Genomic DNA, 24,580 nt, shown 5'->3' with positions numbered 1-24,580 from the left:
CTGGCTCTGCTGCTGAATGTGGATACTGCTCAAGATTCTCTTTCTCCTTCTGCCCCTTTACCCTGCTTGTGCTCACTCTCTAAAACAAAACAAATTCGCCCCCCCTCCTAAAAAACTAAAACAAAATTAATTGCATTATCATTGGAAAAAAGGGATCTATAGGAATTCTACAATCTTTTCAACTTTTCTAGGAAGTGGAAAACTAGTTCAAAAATTTTTTAATTTAAAAATCAAAATATGGTTCTATCGATGACAAACCTGTCAAAATAACCAAAGTGAAAAAGACAATGTAACATAATAGCAAGATAACAGACAGACATGTTGTCACAACTTCTGTGTAAAACCATCTAGTACTACTGAATAAATGTGACTGGGTATATTCCCTATGACCCAAAAATTGCACTCCTAAAATATCAACCCAACAAAAACACGTACAACTGTGAACTAAAACATGTACAAGAATGTTCATAGCAGGTAAAATACCCCAGCTATAGACAACTCAAAGACCCAGGACAGCTGAATGAATAAATTGTGTGTATTCATACAACAGAAAGCTATGTATCAATGAGAATAAAATTCGGCAAAAGAATATAGATGAATATCACAAATACAGCGTTGAGGAGAAGCCAGGTATAAATGATAACATATCATGTATAGTAGTGCAAATAACTCAGTAAACATACTAAAAACCACTGAATTTCATACTTCAAATAGGTGAACTTTATGGCATGTAAACTATATCTCAGTGAAGCTCTTAAAAATGCATGATTCCAAGGGGCGCCTGGGTGGCTCAGTTGGTTAAGCGGCTGAGTTCACTCAGGTCATGATCTCGTGGTTAGGGAGTTAGGAAGTCCCAAATCGGGCTCTGCGCCTACAGGTCAGAGCCTGGAGCCTGCTTCGGTTCTGTCTCCCTCTCTCTCTGACCCTCCGCTGCTCACGCTGTCTCTCTCTCTCTCTCAGAAATAAATAAAACATTAAAAAAAAAAAAACTAAGTAGGAATGCATGATTACAGTGTCACCCGGCTGGCTCAGTGGGTGGAGCATGCAACACAGGATCCCGGGGTTGTAAGTTTGAACCCCATACTGGGTGAAGAGATTACTTAACAATGAAATCTTTTTAAAAAACGCATGATTCCATAAGAGTACATATATTCTGGTGGCAGGAATTAGACTGATTAGCGAGTGAAAGGAAGCAGTAAGGAGGATTCTTAGTGCTGATAATGTTCTAGTTCTTGACCCGTGTGTGCAGCAGTTAATAGAGATGTACTCTACCTTGTCAGAAATTCACTGGATTGTACATTTTTTAACACCTATCTTAGATGGAAACAGTGTGTTGGCAAAGTACAGAATTTCAAAGATTCAACCATTCACAATTTCGGTGGGAAGATTCATTTCAGACCCTGTGTCAGGAAATGGTAGGTTATGAGACATGAACTGGATGACCTACAAATGCAACTTAAAGTTTTTATCTAATAGGTAAAAATAATAAACGCATCTATTTCCAGGTACTCCTGTATAATTCAACTTTTAAATTATACATAAAGGTTTTTGTTTTTAACCTGACATGAATTATATTGGTTCATGACAGCTGCCATTTGTGAGTAAAACAACCTCCCTCACAAGACACATAGCAACAAACACTGTAAACATGGTGGCTTAAAACATTAGGCATTTATTTTTCTCAAGTAAAACGCCTTGGAGATACTAAAAGTTTTTTCCTTTCGGTGTCAAGTGGTCACAAATCTATGGGATGAATAAAGAATTTATCAGTCATTACATAACTTAGCTTTCTCCCACAGATTATTCAAAGGCTTTGTCCTATTCTTTACATACAGTTTTTCTCTGCATTTGCTTGTATGCCATAAAGATTGAGAGTTCATGGAGAACATTATCTCACAGGGACATTGCTAGGAGTTTTGTCCAGCATGAGTGCTCTCACGATGCTTCCGAAGGGTTATGAGCTTACTGAAAGCGTATCCACAGACATTGCATTGATAGGGTTTTTCGCCAGTATGTACTCTCTTATGCACAGTAAGGTTACCCCTTACACTGAAGGTTTTCCCACACTGATCACACTCATAGGGTTTCTCTCCAGTGTGAGTTCTCATGTGTATTTTAAGGGCTACATTCCTCCTAAAAGGTTTCCCACACTCACCACACTTGAAGGGTATCTTTTCCCTGATGTGCTTTTTCATATGTCTCCTATGAGATAAGACACCACTGAAGGCTTTCCCACATTCCTTACACTCATATTGTTTCGTCCTTGTGTGAATTTTCTTGTGCAAAATGAGGAAATAATTCACTCTGAAGGTTTTCCCACACTGAGGACATGCAAAGGGTTTCTCTCCAGTGTGAATTCTCATGTGTTCTTTCAGGCACGAGTGGTCCCTGAAGGCTTTCCCACAGTCACTGCACGTACATGGTTTCTCTCCAGCATGCATCTTCTTGTGCACCAGGAGATTACAGCTCATCCTAAAAGCCTTCCCACACTGATCACACTTGTAAGGTTTCTCTCCGGTATGTATCCTCAGGTGGGTCTTCAGGTATGACTGACTACTTAGTCCTTTTCCGCAGACGTTACACTCAACGGATTTCTCTCCAGTGTGGACTCTCTCGTGTCTTTTAAGGTATGGGAGAATACTGAAGGTTTTTCCACAATCATTGCAGGCATAGGGCTTCTCTCCTGTATGTAATACCTTGTGAATTTTAAGCCTAGACCTTCGACTGAATGCTTTGTTGCACTGATCACACTTGTAGGGTTTGTTTCTTAAATGAATCTCTTCATGTTGTCTAAGAAGTGAACTATCTCTGAAGGTTTTTCTACAGTCGCGGCATCCATAGGGCTTCTCCCCAGAGTGAATTCTCTTGTGTCGGTTAAGATAAGAGTTTGAACTGTAGGCTTTCCCACATTGGTTACATTTAAAAGGTTTTTCTCCACTGTGGGTTCTCATGTGCAATGTCATGGATGACTGGTTCTGTAACACTTTACCACACTGGCTACATTGAACAGATTTCTCTCTAGTGTCAGTTTTTTCATGCTTCTTAAACCAGGAGATTGAATTTAAGACTTTGCCAGAGTCATTGAATTCATAGCATTTCTCTCTTGTATGTTTTCTCTCACGTGCACCTAAGAAAGAACTCCTGGTGAAGGTATTTTTATCTTTTTTACATTCATAGGATTTTCCCCCAGAATGAACACTCTCATGTGAGTTAAGATGAGAACAATTTCTGAGGGGTTTCCTAGGGTGAAGGCGTTGATGGGGTTTCTCTGTGGAATGAATTCGCTGATTCTGAGCAATGCTAGATTTCTTGCGCAAGGCAATTTTATTCTGTTCAATGGATCCGCCTCCATGAGTTTGCTCCTATTGGTTAAAATAAGTTGTGGTCACAAGATTTATCACATTAATCATATTGATTGAGAATCCCCCACACACACATAAATTCTGACATACACTTTATTAGAATAAGACTTTACTTAATATTTTCTTAGTGAATATACACAGCTACTGTCTGAGTTTATCAGCATGAATAAGATGAATGTTATACCACATGGCTCCCAACAGGGTCTCTTTAGAATTTAACATATAATTGCTTTGGAGGGAATTATGTTTTAAATATTTAATGTCTAACTTGCATTATGAATGTATTTACTTTGGGGATTCTCTAAAACCATTTCTGGAGCTAGGATGTGAGTTTCCTTCTAACTCATGATTTATAGAATTTTCCATTTCCTATTGTTGAAACAAGAGCCTCAAATGACCCCTTAGTTCACAAGTCCCTTTTCTATTATATGGAATTCTGGACTTCCAATAGAGAGCAAGAAATTCTCCTATGACTCTTACCTTCTTGCCATGGAGTGCTTCTTTCTCCAAAACATCTTGTTTATGTTGTGATTGTTTGGTTTTAGGGAGAACCATCCCATCTAAGCAAATTGGGGGGAAAGTAAGTTTTGGGAAAGGAGTGGTGACAATATGTTGGCAAAAGCGGTAAACCCCAAGCCCAATCTGAGATAAATCGGATACAACCTAGAATATGAAATGATGGAATGTTTAGGACAAAATTAAGGCCTGTGTGGGCTTCTCTTCAAATAGACCCTAAACTTAGGAAGACAATGTGCAAGAAAAATGCATTCTTAATCAAAGGAATGATACTTACATGCCTCAGTGTTTTGTATAGTTTACTGAGGAATGGTTCTATCATGACTGAAAATTATGTTAACAGGCAAAGACCAAAGCTGTATGTGCAAAATGGGAAGAAGTAGACACTGATTCTAAATGTAAATATTAAAAGGCAAGACAGGTCTTTCTTTCAGAACATAAGTATAAAAGCCAAAGACTAGAGAATACTGAAGCTACACAAATAAGCCCACCAAATAGTCTCTGCTTTCTCCTCAAATTTAAAGGGTATTTGGTTTAAGTTTCCTGTTTGACTTCATAATGTACCTCCCTCTCAGCCCCACCAGATCTGGTACAAAACATTCATATACACCCACTGCTCACTTGAACAAGTACCTTGGTGATTTCTTGTCTCTGTTTTCAATTCGTCTTCCTGCTCCAATTGGGTGATCAGAGCAGGTTTGCTGAGCTGCTTTTCTATAACAGGAAACAATGCACATGAGAGACCCATGCGGTGTACAACAAAAGCCACCACCAAACGGTGGCAACAATATCATCTCTGAGGCTCTGAAGATAGAGAAGTGTGACTTCAGGAGCAGCAAAATGATTACCACAAATTTCTAACAGACAAAGTAAAAGTCAAACACTTGGGAGATCAACTTTCAGAATGACAGAATGAAGATTCTGTTTAGCTCATCTCTCCCACTAAAACAACAAAAGATGGGCAAAACAAATAGAATCCATTCAGAACTCTAGAAATTAACCAAAGCTAAAGAACTAATGGAAAATTGTCTATCCAAGAAAAAAAAATCAGTGAACCCTGGTAAGAGAAAATGGTCTGACATTTTAACCAGATTATTTCTATTCTTCCTCTGTCCTCAGCTCCATGACATGATGGTTAAAAACCACCAGCCTTGGGGCGCCCGGGTGGCTTAGTCGGTTAAGCGTCCGACTTTCGCTCAGGTCATGATCTCGCGGTTTGTGGGTTCGAGCCCCGCGTCGGGCTCTGTGCTGACTGCCAGCTCGGAGCCTGGAGCCTGTTTCAGTCTGTGACTCCTTCTCTCTCTGACCCTTCCCTGCTCACGCTGTCTCTCTCTCTCCTAGAAATAAATAAAAATATTAAAAAAAAAAAAAAACACCAGCCTTGCAGTCAACAAAGAGGTCTGGCTCTGTTAAAAGAATCAGCCCCAGAATTCAGTCAATTATTATTTTTTCTATGCTTGCAGCTCCCTAGAAAACCTATGTCCTTGGGGTGTTGTGACTATTGCATTTTAGTCAGAGCTCAGCAGAAAATAAAGCTCTTACCCTCAATGCATTACCGTAGGGAATTTGAAAAACTCCAATAAGTTCCTGGGAATACAAAATTATGTGTATGACCAAGGCTATGGACATGCCCGGGAATGATCTAGGAATGGATAATATCCAAGTCACTTAGCTTTGGTTGAGAGAGAGAGAGAGTGCAAGCAGGGGAGGAACAAAGAGGGGGAGGGAGACAGAATCTGAAGCAGGCTCCAGGCTCCGAGCTGTCAGCACAGAGCCCAGTGTGGGGCTCGAACCCACAAACCACAAGATCATGACCTGAGCTGAAGTCAGGTGCTTAACCAACTGAGCCACCCAGGTGCCCCATAAAATAAAACCTACCTTATAATCTATCTTAAAGGCATGATTTCTTACATAGATCTACTTAGTAAGACATAGGCAAGGCATTTAAGAAAGCATTACTAATCATTGTTGGACTACTAAATTATAATGACCAGGAAACCAGGCTTAAAATTAAAATAAGTGCTTTTTAATGAGAAAAGTTAGGAGAACCTGTAGCCAACACTGCAGAGATTACAGCATCTGTGGAATTCAGCTAAAAAAGTATCTAAACAAATAAGCACCAATAACAAAACAATATAGCTTGATGGGAGAGGCAGTTCTTACAACAGTTGGTAAAATATATTATCTAAAATATCATTTTCATGAAAAAATTGAGACAAAGAAACAAGAAAGTATACCACACATGCAAGGGTAAGAAAAGCATCCAAAAGAAAATGTCCCTTAAAAGGCCCGCATTTTAGATTTAGTAGGAAAAGATTTAAAATCATCTATTATATGGCACAAAAACAGACACATAGACCAATGGAATAGAACAGAGAACTCAGAATTGGACCCACAAATGTACGACCAACTAATCTTTGACAAAGCGGGAAAGAATACCCAATGGAAAAAAGACAGCCTCTTTAACAGATGGTGCTGGGAGAATTGGACAGCAACATGCAGAAGAATGAAACTAGATCATTTTCTCACATCGTACACAAAAATAAACCCAAAATGGATAAAGGACCTGAACGTGAGACAGGAAACCATCAAAACCCTAGAGGAGAAAGCAGGAAACAACCTCCTTGACCTCCACCGCAGCAACTTCTTACTTGACACAACCCCAAAGCAAGGGAATCAAGAGCAAAAATGAACTATTGGGACCTCATCAAGATTAAAATCTTCTGCACGGCAAAGGAAACAATCCATAAAACTAATAGGCAACTGACGGAATGGGAAAAGATAGTTGCAAATGACATATCAGATAAAGGGCTAGTATCCAAAATCTATAAGGAACTCACCAAACTCCATACCCAAAAAACAAATAATACACTGAAGAAATGGGCAGGAGACATGAACAGACACTTCTCCAAAGAGGACATCCAGATGGCCAACAGACACATGAAACGATGCTCAGCGTCCCTCCTCATCAGGGAAATACAAATCAAAACCACACTGAGATACTACCTCACGCCTCTCAGAGTGGCTAAAATGAATGAATCAGGAAACTATAGATGCTGGGANAGGGAGGCAAACCATGAGACTCTTGAATGCTGAGAACAAACTGAGGAGAGGGGAAGGGGGTGATGGGCATGGGAGAGGCACTTGTTGGGATGAGCACTAAGTGTTATATGGAAACCAACTTGAGAATAACCTATTTTTAAAAAATCGTCTATTCTAAGTAAACTAAATGGACAATAAACGATAACAAACGGATGTCCAATCTGGCCATTTATAGTCAATATTGCATTGGGAGTTCTATCCAGGGCAACTAGGCAAGGAAAAATATAAAGTTATCCAGTTTGGAAAGAAGAAAGGCCAATTCTATTCACAGATGTCATGAGCTTATTAAGTAGAAAATCCGAAAGAATCCACAAAAACACTATTAGGTTACAAGATAAAAGATGATATACAATATATCAATTTTATTTCTATATACTAGCAATGACTATCATGAAAATGAAATCAAGAAAATAATTCCATTGATAATAGCATCAGAAAGAAAATGCTTAGGGATAAATTTCACATAAGAAGTTTAAGACTTAGGCATTGAGAATTACAATACATTGTTAACAGAACTTAAAGATCTCTATGGGTAGAAAATATAAAAATGACCTATCAGAGATGAAGAACCCAATAACTTAAATTAAAAATACAGCCGCCTGGGTGGCTCAGTCAGTTTAGCGTCCAACTTCAGCTCAGGTCTCAATATCATGGTTCGTGGGTTCGAGCCCCATATCGAGCTCTATGCTGACAGCTCAGAGCCTAGAGCCTGCTTCTGATTCTGTGTCTCCCTCTGTCTCTGCCCCTCCCCAGCTCACACTGTGTGTGTGTGTGTGTCTCTCTCTCTCAAAAATAAATAAAAACATTTTTAAAAATTTCTAAGTACCCTAGAGGGAATAAATAGTAGGCTTAGAGGAAGCAGAAGAACAGATCACAGAGCTGGAAGAAAGGGTACTAGAAAGCAATCAAGATGAACAGCAAAACAAAAAGAGAATAATTAAAATTAGAATAGGGGCACCTGGCTGACTCAGTCAGTAGAGCATGCAACACTTGATCTTGGGGTTGTAGGTTTGAGCCCCACATTGGGTATAGAGATTACTTTTTAAAAATCTTGGGATGCCTGGGTGGCTCAGTCAGTTGAGCATCCAACTTTGGCTTATGTTCGTATGGTTCTCGGGTTCAAGCCCCACATCAGGCTTTCCACAAACAGTGCAGTCTGCTTCAGATTCTGTCTCCCTCTCTGCCCCTCCCCTGCTCATACTGTCTCATAAATAAAGAAACAAACAAATAAAATCTTTTTAAAATTGAGAATAGGTTGAGGGAATTCAGTAACACCATCAAGCATAATACTTGCCTTATATGGATCCCAGAAGAAGGGAGAAAGGGGACAGAGAATTTATTTGAAGAAATAATAGGTGAAAATTTCCCTAATCTGGGGAAGGAAACAAACACCCAGATCCAGGAGTCACATAAAGCCTCCACCAAAATTAATTCAAGGAGATCCACATCAAGGCACATAATAATTAAAAGGGCAAGAAGTAGTGATAGAATTATGAAAGAAGCTAAGAGAAAAGAAAACAGTTAAATACAATGGAAACAAGGCTTTCAGCTAATTTTTCAGTAGAAATTTTGTAGTCCAGAAGAGAGTAGCTTGATATATCCAAAGTGCTGAAAGGGGGAAAAACCTGCAACCAAAAATACTCCACCCAAGAGTTCTATCATTTAGAATACAAGAATATAAGAGTTTCCCAGAAAACAAAGAAGAAAAGTTAATGGAATTAATTACCAATAAACCAGCCTTACAAAAAATGTTAAAGGGAATCCTTTGAGGGAAAAGGAAAGGCCATAATCAGAAGAAACATAAAAGGAAAAAAAATTCACAGGCACATTCAAACATAATAAAAGTAGTAGATAAATCACTTATAAAACCAGAATGGAGAATAAAGCACAAAAGCAGTAAAATTAGTTATATCTATAAAAATCAGCCAAGGATTCACAAAATGAAATGACATAAAGTATGACATCACATGGTTAAAACTTTAGAGGGGCGCCTGGGTGCCTTAGTCGGTTAAGCGTCCGACTTTCGCTTAGGTCATGATCTCGCAGTTCGTGGGTTCGCGCCCTGCGTCGGGCTCTGTGCTGACTGCCAGCTCAGAGCCTGGAGCCTGTTTCAGTCTGTGACTCCCTCTCTCTCTCACCCTCCCCTGCTCACGCTGTCTCTCTCGCTCTCTCTCCTAGAAATAAATAAAACATTTTAAAAAATTAAAAAAAAAAACTTTAGAGGAGGGAAGTAAAAGTTTAGTACTTTTAGAATGGTTTCAAACTTAAGAGACCATCAACCTAATATAGACAGCTATACCCACAGGATATTATATATAAACCTAAGAGTGCCAATCACAAGTCAAAAACCTAAAATAGATACCCTAAAAATAAAGAGAAAGGAATCCAGGCATACCAATAAAGAAAGCCACAAAAATTACCAGGGGAGAGCAAGAGAAGAAAGGAACAAGGGTGCCTGGGTGGCTCAGTCAGTTAAGTGTCTGCCTTTGGCTCAGGTCATGATTCCACGGCTCATGAGTTCGAGCCACATCAAGGTCTCTGCTGTCCCCATGGAGCTCACCTCAGATTCTCTGTCCTCCTCTCTCTGTGTCCCTCCCCGGCTTCTCAATCTCTCAAAAATTAATAATTTAAAAAAAAGGAAAAAGGAACAGAGAAGAACTACAAAAAACATAAAAACAAGTAACAAAATGACAGTAAGTACATATCTATCAATAATTACCATGAATGTAAATGAACTGAACACTTCAATCAAAATACAGAGTTGACTGAATGGATAAAAAAACGGGACTCATCTACATACTGCCTACAAAACAATCATTACAGACCTAAAAGACATATGCAGATTGATAGGAAAGGCATGGAACACATTCACAGTGCAAATGGAAGTGAAAAGAAAGCTGGAGTAGCAATACTCACAGGGAACAAAATAAACTTTAAAACAAACATTGTAACAAGACATAAGGACACTACATAATCATAAAGGGAACAACCCAACAAGAAGACATAGTAACTGTAAATACTTATGCACCCAGCCTGGGAGAACCCAAGTACATAAATAAAGCAACTATTAACAAACAGAGGAAATCGATAGTAATATAATAATAGTAGGAGACTGTTAACACCCCACTTACATCAATGGCTAGATCACCCAGATAGAAAATCAACAAGGTAACCATGGATTTGAATAACACATTGAACCTGATGCACTTAAACAGATATTCAGAACTTCCATCCCCATATAAAACATACATTCTTTTCAAGTCCACATAAAATATTCTACAGAAGGTATCACATGATAGGTCACAAAACAAGTCTCAACAAATACAAAAAAACCCTGAAACCATATCGTGCATCTTTTCCAGCCACAATGGTATAGAACTAAGAATAAACCACAAGCAAAAAATCTGGAAAGAGCAAAAATACAGAGTTTAAATAACATGCTACTAAACAATTAACGTGTCAACCAAGAAACCAAATTTAAAAATTAAACCAAATTTAAAAATACATGGAGACAAGTGAAAAGGAAAACACAATGACCCAAAATGTTTGTCATGCAGCAAGAGCTATTCTAAGAGGAAAGGTTATAGCAATACAGGTCTACTTTGAGAGGCATGAAAAATCTCAGATAAACAACCTAATGTTACACCTAAAGAAGCTACAAAAAGAACAAAACCCAAAGCCAGTATAAATAAGAAAATAATAGATTAGAAAATAAATTGAAATTGAAAAGAAATTGAGATGAAAAAATAGAACAGATCAGTGAAATCAGGAGTTGATTCTTTGAAAAAAATCAACAAAATTGATATATGTTTAGGTAGACTCATCTAAAGAGAGAGGACTCAAACTCATAAATAAAGAGAAATAGCAACCAATATCACATAAATACAAAGGATTATAAGAGAATATTATGAAAAATTATGTTCCAAACACATTGGACAACCTAAAAGAAATGAATAAATGCTTGGAAACATGTAATCTCCCAAAACTACATTAAGAAGACAGAATTTTTGAACAACCCAATTACTAACAATGACATTGAGCCAGAAAACAACAACAGAAACCTCCCAACAAACAAAACTCCAGGATCAGATGGCTTCACAGATGAATTCCACCATACATTTAAAGAAGAGTTAATACCCTGATGAGGAGGGTATTAACTCTTCTTTAAATGTATGGTGGAATTCATCTGTGAAGCCATCTGATCCTGGAGTTTTGTTTGTTGGGGGAACTTGACGGAGGAACAAGGGGGAGAAGAAGGGCAGAAATGGTGGGGGAAAGGGAGAGAAGCAAACCATGAGAGACTCTTGAATGCTGACAAAAACTGAGGACTGATGGATGTGGGGGGAGGGGGAGATGGGCATGGAGGAGGACACTTGTGGGGATGAGCACTGAGTGTTATGTGGAAACTAATTTGACAATAAACTATTAAAAAAAAAAAGAGTTAATACCTATTCTTCTGAAACTATTCAAAAAAATAAATAAATAAAAGAGGAAGGAAATTTTCCAAATTCATTCTAGAAGGCCAGCATTACCCTGATTCCAAAACCAGATAGACACTACACTAGTGCCTGGCTGGCTCAGTTGGTAGAGCATGCAACTCTTGACCGCACTGGGCATGGGGACTTCTTAAACAAACAAAGAAGCAAACAAACATTTCAATAGACATTCCCCAAAGACATACAGATGGCCAACAGTCACACAAAAAGATGCTTAACTTCACTAATCATCAAGGAAATGCAATTCAAAACCACAATGAGATATCACCTCACATCAGTCAGAATGACTAAATTCACAAATAGGAAATAATTAAGTGTTGGCGAGAATGTGAAGAAAAAGGAACCCTCTTGCACTGTTGGTGGTAATGTGAACTAGCGCAGCCACTGTGGAACACAGTATGGAGTTTCCTCAAAAGATTGAAAACAGAATTACCATAGGATCCAGTAATTCCACTACTAAGTATTTACCCAAAGAAAACGAAAACACTAATTCAAAAAGATATCTGTGCCCCTATGTTTATTGCAGCCTTACTTACAATGGCAAAAATATGGAAGGAACCCACATGTCCACTGACTAATGAATGGATAAATAAGATGTGGTACTCAACCATAAAAAAGCATGAAATCTTGCCATTTGCAACAACCTGGGTGGATCTAGAGAGTATAATGCTAAGTGAAATAAGTCAGAGAAAGACAAATACCATATAATTTCACCCATGTGTAGAATTTAAGAAATAAAACAAAGGGGAAAAAAAGACAAACCAAAACAAATTCTTAACTACAGAGAACAGTTACCAGAGGGGAGATGGGGAGATGAGTGAAATAGGTAAAGTAGATTAAGTATATGTGCTCGTATCTTAATGAGCACTGAGTAATGTATAAAACTGGGGAATCATTCTATTGTGCACCCAAGACTAATATAACATTGTCTGTTAACTATACTTTAATTGTAATTGTAATTAATTAATTAAAAATTTATTAATAAATAAAATAAAGACCTCTACGAATGAGAGAACATCTCATGGTCATGGGCTGGAATGCTAAGTTAGCAACTCTCTGATTGATCTACAGATTAAATGTGGCTTCCCACATTGGACCCCTAACTGGATTCTCTGCAGAAATTGAAAAGCTTCTAAAATTCATATGCAAATGCAAGGGATCCAGAAGAGTCAAAACAATCTTGACAAAACAAAGTTGGAGAACATACATTTCCCAATTCAAATCTTACTCCAAATCTATGACAGCAACCAATAGCATGGTACTGGCATAAAATAGAAATACAAACTGTTGGAGGGGCGCCTGGGTAGTTTAGTTGGTTAAGCGTCCAACTTCGGCTCAGGTCATGATTTTGCTTTGAGTGGGAGCCCCATATCAGGCTCTGCACTGGTGGTGCAGGGATTCTCTCTATCCCTCTCTCTTTCTCTCTGCCCTTTCCCCATTTGTGCTCTCTCTCTCTCTCTCTCAAAATAAATAAACTTTAAAAAATATATATATAAACCATTGGGATAGAATTGAGAGTCCAGAAAATAAGCTGGCCGTTATTAAAATTAAACTTTTTGCCACAATGATACCACCAAGAAAGTGAAAAGACAACACACAGAATATAAGAAAATATTTGCAAAATTATATACCCGATAAGGGATCAATATCCTGAATACATAAAGAACATTCACAACTCAATAGAAAAAATGGCAATCTAATTCTTAAATGGGCAAAGGATTTAAAAGGATACTTCTGGGGCGCCTGGGTGGCTCAGTCGGTTAAGCATCCGACTTCAGCTCAGGTCATGATCTCGCAGTTTGTGGGTTCGAGCTCCGCTTTGGGCTCTGTGCTGACAGCTAGCTCAGAGCCTGGAGCCTGTTTCAGATTCCGTGTCTCCCTCTCTCTGACCCTCCCCTGCTCATGCGGTCTCTCTCTCTCTCTCAGAAATAAATAAAACATTTTTAAAAATTTAAAGGATTTCTCCAAAGAAGATATACAAATGTCCAAAAAGCACACAAAAAGTTGCTTAACATCACTAGCCATTAAGGAAATGCAAATCAAAAACACAATGAGATACCATTCTGTAAACACTAAGATAGATAAACAAAAAGACAGGGAGTAATAAGTGTTCGCAAGAACATGGAGATTTTGGAACATTTATACACTGGTGGAAAGAATGTAAAATAATACAGCCAATTTGGAAAACTGGCAGTTCTTCAAAATGTTAAGCAGAGAGGTACCAAACAAATGGCCCACCAATTCCACTCCCAGGCCTACACCCAAGACAAATGACAACATATGTTCACAGGAAAACTTGTACTACGTGAATGTTTGTAGCAGCACTATTCATAGTAGCAAGTGCCAAAAATCCAAATGTCCATCAACTACATGAATGGACAAACAAAATGTGTTAAGTCTACACAATAGAATATTATTCAGTAATAAATAAGAGTTAAGTACTGATATATGCTACAACATGGATGAACCTAGAAATTATGCTATGGGACAGAAGCACATCACAAAAGACCACATGTGGTATGATTCCGTTAATATGAAATATTCAGAATAGGTAAATCTAGAAGTTATTGCCAGAGTCTGGAAACCAAGGAGGAATGAAATGCCCTGGAAGTAGGACAATGGGAATGTTCTGGAATTAGACAATGGTGATGGAGGTACAATTCAAAATATGCTAAAAACACAAGACACACATACACAACACATTCCTTTGTATTCTCTAAATGGCTTAACTATGGTAGGTAAACTATATCGTAATACGGGCTATTTTTCTTAAGTGTAAAAATCTACAAAAACCTACAAGAAACTTACAGGCTGTACCACAAGGTAACTGGGGCTTACCCATGCCAGAAATCCATGCTCAAATAAAGGAAGGGATTATGTCAGCCTTACCCAGGGACGCCACGTTTCTGTAGTTCTCCAGCATCACATCTCTGTACAGTTTTCTCTGACATGGATTCAACAACGCCCACTCCTCCTGGGTGAAGTCCATGGCCACATCCTCAAAGGTTATTGAGTTCTAAAATAATCAACATATTTTGTCTCAACCAGCAACCAATCTCACCAGCATTCTTGGGAAGAGGGTCATGGTGACCTCACTGAGGATGAAAGACCTCTTTCATTCATAGTAATTTCAAAATCCTAAGACACAGTCGTCTTGCTTCTCACTTCTTTTAAAAAAATTTTTTATTGTTTATTTACTTTTGAGAGAGAAAGAGACAGAGCATGAGCAGTGGAGGGACAGAGAAAGGAAGACACAGATCCAAAGCAGACTCCAGGCTCTGAGCTGTCAGCACAGAGCCTGAAACAGGACTCGAACTCATGAACCATGAGATCATGACCTGAGTTGAAATCAAGAGTCAGACACTTAACTGAGCCACCCAGGCTTCTCTACAGTCTTACTCTTCTTTTCGGTCTCCCGATCCAATACAGACTTGAATACACTGCAGGAAAAATACTTGCTAAATGAATACATTTTCCCACACAGAATGACCATATATTTTATAACCTTTTACTTTCCCTAACATCATTAAGTAGAAAAGATGCCTGAAAAACATGTGTAAATAGTAGAGTTGCTACTTTGTTGGAACTCCCTGAACCACCATCAGGTCTCAAGATCAGGGATGGGTTTGTAAGGCTCCTATGAAAATTAAAAGGAAAACTTCACTGAAATGGAGTTGGGAAGCCAGTAGTGGGAACTCTCGCCCCCTACCGTTAGTGGTCATTGCAGACCCAACTGGAAGAGACAGATCTTGCAAATCCTTACTTTACTACCCCAGCAGGAGGAAAAAAGGTTTTCTCCTCCTAAGCAGCAGCCTAGGGAATGAGAGACTGCCACAACTTAGCCAATGGAAAGTCACTATATACACTGAGCTCCCAGTTCATTCAGTAGACATATTGTTTACATGAGCCTTCCGAGCGCTCCCATTCCTCCATAAAACAGGTTCCTCGCCTTTGTTCTCCAGACTTGCCTAGTTTTGCTGTAGCTTTCTTGCCCCAAACTGCAATTCTCTGCTATTCCTGAATAAACCCATTTCTGCTGGTAAAATCACTGACAAGTTTCATGTTTAAGGTTAACACTCCAGAGTGTTGGCAAGAAACACATTCACTCCAGGAAAGAATTGTATTTTAAGAGAAAGAAAGATTCCTGACTCACCTGTAACACAGAATGGATGCTTTCCACCTTTGTGACCCTCTCATAGGCACAAGCAGGGTCTAAAACAGGCAGAGATAAAAGACAAGGTGACATAGTCTAGGCACATCCAATATGTTGACACCCAGAAGGCTAGAAATTGCCTCACATCAGTTGAGTCACACACACAACATATTATCTAGAGCAGCCTGCCCTGCCCCCCAGAGCCAGAAAATAGGGTGCCTTACTACCCACGAGGAATGGATTTAGTCTCAATGTTCTCAGGCAAGGAAACTGAAACGCAGAAAGATGGAGTTGTTATCTTTCCCAACTTTACAAAACAGATGGGTGGGATAAATGAAGTGCCACCCCTAAATATTCTTCCGTCTCCCCATGATGCACATATGCCTTTCCTCCAAAATCCCAAAGGGCACTGAATCATACATGAGCAAATTAGGGGGCTCCAAGAGTTTGTAGAGTTCCACACCACCTCCTCTCATCTCAGCCTCTCCTTCCCAGTTCTCCTCTGTGGCTACTCAGCTCCCTGCTTTTGTACCCACCTAGGGTGGAGAGACCACTTAATTCTCGTGAAGCACATCTACCCTAAGAACTTACCAAATACAGAAGATAGATGTGTGGCTGCCATTTTACAAGTGTTTGAATAAACATGCCCGGGATGCTCTTTTTCTTGCATCTATGGTCTACTGAAGCCAGCGCTCTAAAGAAGAAACATTAACAAGAGAACATGCAAACTTGCAATTTGATTCTGGGTCTTTGTTTTTCTTGCCTTGGGCAGCCTCAAAGCAATATGGTAGGAGTTCTTGATCTTCCTCTCATCCTTAAGGTAAGTCTACCATATTATCGAAGCGCATTACCCATCATTTATTAAAAATCCCACCTCCATGGAGGCTCTATACTGGCTTCTCACCTGCAATGGCACCAACACATAGATCTGACTCATAGCCTGACTCCCACTCTTTGACTCTCTGCCTTGATTTCAAGATGATTCTATGTTCCTGGGCATAAAGTAGAAAAAACATCCATGGCTTCCACATCTCAGTTACATACCTTGAATTTATCATCATTAAGACTCTTACGCTCTCCAGAGCAAAAAGTCAGGCATCCCTGAACTCTGAACACAGTAGCTATACTTCCACCCTGTTCACTTTTTAATCTGTATTGTACCTGCTCTCTTACCTCAGAGAGAAGTGTCCAAGCTGTCTACCCCCCCAATTACGCTATTTATAATCCCCATTTCCTTGACACTACATATAAAATGCCATGACCCATCATTTCAATAATATATTTTCTAAACCTCAAATTCCTCTCTCTGTCCTTCTGTAACACCTGCTCTCGATAATTCCAGCCATCTGTCTATCCTACCTGGGTGATTTCCACCTAGCCAGTTATAGGGGTAGCACCAAAAATCTGAGGCCTCATCTACTCTAAACAGGCCTTCAATGCTAAAGGAAAAGCTTCACAGGCAATTTAACCCTCTAGTTATCCAAATGCCTTTTTACAGTTTCTCCAGAATTTTGAATTTCACATGGTCTCAACTCTCCCTCTTCAACAACATATGATCTTATATCTTACTTCACAGAGGAAGAGTAACAATGAGAAGGATCCTTCCTCTCCTTGGCTCTAATTCAAAAGAAGTCGGACACCATCATGGTTTCTTCTTTCACTAGGCAGACAAGATGTCTTCCTTAAAAAAAGAAAAAAAGATTTTAGGGGCACCTGGGTGGCTCAGTTGGTTTAGTGTCATGATCTCACGGTTCACTGGGCTCTATGCTGAGAGCTCAGAGCCTGGAACCTGCTGCCAGTTCTGTGTCTCCCTCTGCCCCTCGCCCACCATGCTGTCTCTTTCTCTCAAAAATAAACATTAAAAAAAGATTTTATTTTTAAGTCATCTCTACATCCAACAGAGGCTCAAACTCACAATCCAGAGATCAAGAGTCACATGAACTGAGCCAGCCAGGCACCTCTCTTTCTTCTTATCTAAAGCCAGTATCTCTTACTTTTCTTTGCCAGGGTTTCCCATCCTTGGCACTGGATGGCACATTGGGACTGGAAACTTTATTATGGGGGCGCCCATATGCTTAACAGCAACTCTAGACTCTACCCTGTAGATGTCAGTAGGATCACCTCCAGTTGCAAAATGAAAATTGTCTCCAGATATTGCCAAATGGCCCTAGGGGGCAAAATTGCCCGTTAGGAATCATTGGTCTAATCCCTTCATATCTTCTCTCAGAAAGCTTACTCTAGGGACGCCTGGGTGGCTCAGTCAGTTAAGCATCCAACTTCAGCTCAGGTCATGATCTCATGGTTCCTTGAGTTCAGGCCCCGCATCGGGCTCTGTGCTGGCAGCTAGCTCAGAGCCTGGAGCCTGCTTCAGATTCTGTGTCTCCCTCTCTCTCTGACCCTCCCCTGCTCATGCTGTCTCTCTCTCTCTCTTTCTCTCTCAGAAATAAATAAAACATTTGAAAAAATTAAAAAGAAAAAGCTTACTCTACTGATTATTCCTTGGTTCTTTTTACATCACCACTGTAAGCAGAAAGAGTTAGGGGTCTGCAGAAAAAGTGAGACAGCTTTTTGACATAAGAAGTCATTTTAGGCCCCAGGCCACCTTGTGATGGATGCCTGACCAGCACTACTTGCCCAAACCACATTCTTGAGTCATCTTTGCAGGATTTAAACTCCTTTGATCACTCAGATACCAGACAAACTGGAACCTGAGAACTGATGTTGACCTTTGCTGGCCTCCCATGAATTTCATCAACTAAGACCTGGACTCTCTCACCTTAAGGTGACTTTTGCCCCAATTCCATGCACAATTCCCCACTGCACAAGCCCCTTCATGATGTGTATGTGCTCTTAGCTTAAACTTCCATAGTTTTGTTGTGGGAGGAAACACTGCTTTAGGAAGTAGCAAGTTACTTATTGTACGTAAAACCTTCCTTTTCCTATTCTTTGGCTTATTTGTGTCCTTTGACTCGACATACACCAGGAGGTGAACCCAGCTTTGAGTAACACCATCAACTTCTATTTCAGTGTACTTAAACCTTTAACATTTGAACATAATTAAATAACTCCCATCTTAAAACAAATGTATGCCCTATGTCCCACTTAGCCCTCTGGTTATTGCTCACTCTTCTTCACCACCAAGCTTCTTAGAAGGCTGGTCTATCCTCATACCCCCCCCATTTTCTCACCACCCTTGATACACTCCAACCTGGTTTCCATCACCTGCACCCCCACCATTCCACTGACACGGTTCTGCCAAGATGGCCAAAGATTTAAGAGAATTAATGAGAAATTAATCCAGTGAACGCACTTCTGTCTTTGACTAAGTTGGTCCCTTGGAAAGACTATCACTACTCTCTTCTGTAAGTTATGTTCTTCCCCAGGCTTTTGTGACCACCATCTTCCAGTTGTCGTCTTACTGCCCTGGCTACTCTCTTTCAGCCTCTTCTCCCACTGCTGACTGTCCTCCATGATCAGTCCTGGCTTCTATTTCTTGATTTATTCTGTGCCTTCTGTATCTTCCCCTGCTCATGCTTGAACTTAATTTTCACCTTGAACTTAATTTTCACCTCTATGCTGATAACATCCAAATGTCCAGTTTAGGATCTCAAATTTATGCTCCAGACCCATAAATTGCTTTTCAACTACTGTCATCCAAAATTTTCAAAGACTCCTCTAATGAAACTTAAAAACTGAACTTACTGGGGTGCCTGGGTGGCTCAGATGGTTAAGACTTTGGCTCAGGTCCTGATCTCACGGTTTGTGAGTTCAAGCCCCGCATCATGCTCTGTGCTGACAGCTCAGAGCCTGGAGACTGCTTAGGATTCTGTCTCACCTCTCTGCCCCTCCTCCACTCATGCTCTTTCTGTTTTTTGGAAATAAATAACAAAACAAAATTTTAAAAAAAACTGAACTTACTATCTCTTTCAATAAACTCTTTTGGGTGACTCAGTCAGAGCGTCTGACTCTTGATTTTGGTTTCAGGTCATGATCTCGAGGTTTGTGAGTTCAAGCCCCACATTGGGATCCTCACTGACCATGTGGAGCCTGCTTTAAATTCTCTTTCTTCCTCTCTCTCTCTGCCCCATGCCCACTTGTGTGCATGCATGCTCTCTCTCTCTCTCTCTCTCTTTCTCAAATAAACTTAAAACATTTGCACTCTCAGTAAGGCATGAGTTCCCTGGCTATTCAAAGTAGGCAGATCAAGGATATTGGTTATCACATCCCTCATCCCATCCCACAGCTGTAGTTAACTGAAACAAGATTAACCATTTGACAAGCTTCTAGTCTCCTATGGTCTGGAATCAATCAAAACCTAACAGAATCCTCGATTCCTCCCCCTCACCCCACAACAGCATTGAAAAATTAAAATATAGGTACACTCTCTCCCCCATCCCCCAAGACAGCAACAAATCACTTGAAACCTAAAATTATTCCTGACGGGCTCCACCACACCCTCCCACATAGGGGAAATTGGTGTAAACTCACACTAATCCAAACTACGCCCTCCTCTTTCCCTCCCCCCATCTCAACACCCAAATCCTATCAATCATATAATGGTGCTTTCTCTAGAGAAAAATCTCCCCGACATGGATTATCCTTTCCTGTTATTTTTCAGTCTCTTTAATGTTATTTTTTCAGAACCACCATTGTGACCCCAAATCCAATGTAAAGCTGGTCTCCTCTAACTAAAAGCTTCTGTTCTTCTTATGTAGCCTTCTTCACAATTTGTAATTACATATTTAGTTCTTTGCTTACTTACATTCTTTCTCTTCCACTAGATTGTAATGTTCCAAAGTACAAGAGTGGCCTTTTCTTATTTAAACACTATACCCACTCACTGGCACATTGCTAGCCACATCAAGTGCCCAGAATTCTGGGTAAAGAAATGAATGAGTCTACGAAGACTCGATTCTGTCCCCATCTCTCATTCTACTCTTAAAACCAAGAGTCTAGATCGCCATCACTCATTCCTAAACGCTTAGACTAATCCTTAGTCTTGTTTCCACCCCCTCAAGCTTGTCCTTCCTGCCCTCCATCCTCACTTCCTCCAAGAGCTAGCTCCTCTAAACACAAATCTATGGAAGTGATGAATCACTCCATTCTACACCTGAAACTAATATTGCACTATATGTTAACTAACCAGAATTTAAATGAAAGTTTGAAAAAGGAAGATAAAAAGAAATTTAAAAATCTAACCATGGGCCACCCCTACTCACAATGGCTTCCTCCCAGCCTTAGAATTCTATCTCTATCTTGCTTTCAAGGTCCCAAATCATACCATCTAGCTCACCTTCCTCCTCTCTCGCTTTGCTTTGTTTTCAGCCCAGTCCTGTCTTGCTCAGTTTCCTCAACACGCCAGGCTCCTAGCTGCTCCAGGAATTTTGCATATGCACTGCTCTCTTGCTACAATGCTTTCCCCATTCCTGGCTCCACCCGGGCCCCGCCCGCTGCCTAGCTGTACTGCAGTCATTTCTAAGATGGCGGCTTTAAGGTCTTTTCTTTCCAAGAAGCACCCTTTGATCAAGTCCTCCCCTGACATCCTCTCATTTACAATAGCTCACAATCAGCCCTTATTTATCACACTTAATGGCAGGACTGTAAACTCCAGGGGACTTGACCCTTAGTAATTTTTTTTGTCATTAAATCTGAGGGGCTGAGCTAACAGTAGTAACAAGGTCAGTGTAGGCAAGTAATTATTTGTGGACCACTAACAGGAAACAAAAACTCACCCCAGTAATGTTTTAGTGTGAACATACTAAATGATAAGAAATGCCAAAATATATGTGACAATAGAAGATATATTGAGTTTTTGAAATAAGATGAATTCTATCTAGGTAAACAAGGCTTCAAATTCTGTAAAAGAATACTCTTCATAACCAAATCCCTTGCATTTAAAACCAAAGCTAATATCTAATTTCCCCCTGTTATGTTTTATCTGGGAAATAAATTTTTATTTCATTAACACTAGGCAAAACTCATCTCATGTAGTCAATTCAGTTCTGATTTCAGACAATATCTTAGTGAAGTTACATTATTTTTTTTAGAATCTCTTGATTTTCAAGCGTTGGGGGTTGTCCTTTTACCTGAGCTCCCTTGAAAAGGAAAAAGATGACCTTGAGAATAGAACTCGCGATTAAAAGGTAATACGCTGCCCATCCCAATACCCCGTTGAACAAAACCTACCCAACATAAATAACTGGAAAATTCCATTTCGCAAGATACGCTGACCTTAAAGTTCACCCTGATACCCACAGTCAAGAGCAAACATTCTGCAAATTAAAAATTCCCTTACAAAATGAAGGGTCGTGGGGAACACCCGCCTCAAGTTCCATTACTCACCAAAACGCAGAAATCGTAGGTCATCAAGGTAAGGGCTGGAGCCGGGCTGATGTCCACATTAGTCCTCAGCTACAGCAAGTTGGATCTGAAGAAACACAAGGTCACTGACTTTTATCTAGTAATGCCATTGAAAGGACTAAAGGATTCAAAGACACGCCCTATTCCCCTTGACTAGACTTTCACAGTGCATTTTACATAGGATTATTGGTAAAACAAAGGATACTCCCGGAGTAACCTAATTCCTGCTCACTTGGTACTTCCTAAATATCCAGAAAGATACAATGACTCAGAAATTTCAATAGAGTAATTCACTGCCTAAGTTGCTGCATCTCTTTGCAGGGTATTTTAGCATGCATTCATTCACTGAATAAATATTTATTGAGTGCCTACTGTATACCACACACTATTCTAAATATCAGGAATGTAGAAGAAACAAGTCACAATTACATAGAAAAATCAAGTAAGTATGAAAGCTTGCACAGAGGACAAGAGAAGTAAATGGTAAAGAGATAGTGAGTGATTGATGCTGGTGAACACGGAATCTTTATTTATTTTATTTATTTATTTATTTTTGCCTAACTAGCAGTTGAGGATTTTTTTAATTGACCTATAGTTGACACAACACAGGCACCCTTTGAAGAGCTAATGTTCCAGCTGAGACATTGACATGACTGATCAAACTCAGAGCTTGACATAATTTAGGCTACATTGACTGAGAAGGCTGGGCCTTAAATTTTATGAGAACTGCCCCCACTGCAACTTGTTTGCTCTACGCCTGGCCCAGGTCCCCACCCCTCCCCCACATGCCTACAACAAGTGAACATTCCTGCCTCATCTTTCCTGTTAGTGCAATATTTAACGCAGTCTGCTGAATTTCAAGACACACCCCTTACCCTTTCCCAAGCCACCAGTCTCTGCGCGTTGAAGCTTTGTTTACCCACCCCTCCCCTGTTCCGCATATTCCTTGCAAATCTTCGTGTTACAAGAGTCCCCCTTAAGAAAGCCTTTCGTTACTAACTTTGAAATGCCCTTAAAAAAAATTTACCGAGGCACCTGGGTGCCTCAGTCGGTTAAGCGACTGATTCTTGGTTTCAGCACAGGTCATGATTTCACAGATTCGTAAGTTCAAGCCCCGTGTCAGGCTTTGCACTGATCATGAAGAGCCTACGTGAGATTCTTTCTCTTTGCCCTTCTCTCTCTCTCTCTCTCTCACTCCCTCTCTCAAAAATAAATAAAGATTTTTTTTAAAAAATTTAAAGAATTAATTGACAACAACCATGAAGACAATCAGGAAGGGCTGAGTTGTGGCAAACTGCCTCCCAGAAAAGCGAGTCGTACATGGTTGAATAGTGACTGTCTCTGCTTTTGGGGCATCTTCATCAGCCCTAGACTGTGAGCTTTAACTCTTGGAACGGAAGAGGCAGGAGAAGGAAAGGGCAAATGCCTTATGCCTCTGTCAGGTAATTAGCAAACCAGTAGTTTCCTCCCTTCTGCTGCAGGTAGGAATTGGATTGGAATGAAGATTGGCTAATGAGCAGCTTTGGAGATGAGCTCTCTAGGGACAGAAGAAAAAAAAAACTGTAAATAGACTGCCTGTCCCCCATCAACACAATCTCACACCTACCAGACGAGGAAGGAAGACACTGTGTCACTTCTTAGAAAACGTGTCTTGCCCAGAAACTCCACACATAACTGTCTCCTTGAAATTCTCAAAAGTCAATTTGTCTTCAACATCCACATCTTCCATCAATACATATGGTCTTCTGTGGGACCATCCTGGAGAATCAGAAATCTCTTGTAAGTTCTGGAGAATAGGGGCAAATTACTATTATTGTTGTTGTTATTCGCATGTAGAGTTAGTCCTAGCGTAATTAAGTAGGAAGTCTAAAGCAGTGGTTCTCAAAATGTTGTCTCCAGCCAGCAGCCAAAGCTGGGTTCATGTGTGCAAACCCCGGGCAGTCAGAGAGAACCCCCACGCTTGGTTTAATGCTTTGCTGTCACCATCTGAAATGTATGAGCTAGGAGTGCCCCCTTTTCATTTTGCCCTGGGACCTGAAAATGATGCAGCCATTTTTGCCTAAAATATCATCACCTGGGGAGTTCTTTGAAATACACTTTTTTTAAAGCTTTTTAAAAAATGTTTATTTATTTTTGAGATAGCATGAGGAGAAGGGCAGAGAGAGAGGAAGAGAGAATCCTAAGTGGGCTCTGCGCTGATAGCCCCGAGCCTGATGGGAAGCTTGAACTCAGGAACAGCAAGGTCATGACCTGAGCCGAAGTCGGGATGCTCAACTAACAGAGCCTAGGTGCCCCTAAAAGACACTTTCTTAGTCCTTACTTAGACATGCTGAAACTCTGGGGTGGCATCCAGCAACCGTATTTTGAGAACTCTTTCAGGTGAGTCTGATGCATGGTCAAGATTGAGAATAGCTGTCTAAAGGCACTCCTGATTTTGCATTAATTGCTTGGCATATTTCCAAGTCCCCTGGCACTAGATTCACAATTGCTCCTGACTCTGCAGACACCTTTTCCTCACTCCAAGTTTGCAGCAACTAGTGCCCTACTCAAAAGAATCAAAACTTTCTAAACTTCTCTAAGGATTCCAGGCT

At 40.0% G+C, this 24,580-nt stretch overlaps 1 protein-coding gene across 1 annotated transcript; it reads right to left on the bottom strand.

The window, feature by feature from the left end:
* Positions 1–1,697: 1,697 nt before the first annotated feature.
* LOC144234616 (uncharacterized) lies at positions 1,698–23,638 on the bottom strand. The gene is made up of 9 exons (XM_077767954.1): positions 23,596–23,638; positions 21,972–22,056; positions 17,199–17,310; positions 16,221–16,323; positions 15,630–15,688; positions 14,366–14,492; positions 4,512–4,592; positions 3,843–3,922; positions 1,698–3,362 (listed from the first exon to the last, which is right to left on the bottom strand). Exons 4-9 carry the CDS (start codon positions 16,297–16,299, stop codon positions 1,908–1,910), a joined length of 1,881 nt encoding a protein of 626 aa, XP_077624080.1. The 5' UTR covers positions 16,300–16,323; positions 17,199–17,310; positions 21,972–22,056; positions 23,596–23,638; the 3' UTR covers positions 1,698–1,907.
* Between the last annotated feature and the right edge of the window lie 942 nt (positions 23,639–24,580).

This window comes from Crocuta crocuta, unplaced genomic scaffold (genome assembly GCF_008692635.1).
Source record: "Crocuta crocuta isolate KB4526 unplaced genomic scaffold, BGI_CrCroc_1.0 scaffold115, whole genome shotgun sequence".
Lineage (NCBI taxonomy): Eukaryota > Metazoa > Chordata > Mammalia > Carnivora > Hyaenidae > Crocuta > Crocuta crocuta.
Note: the sequence above shows the minus strand (reverse complement) of the source record. Positions and strands in the feature narration are given on the sequence as shown.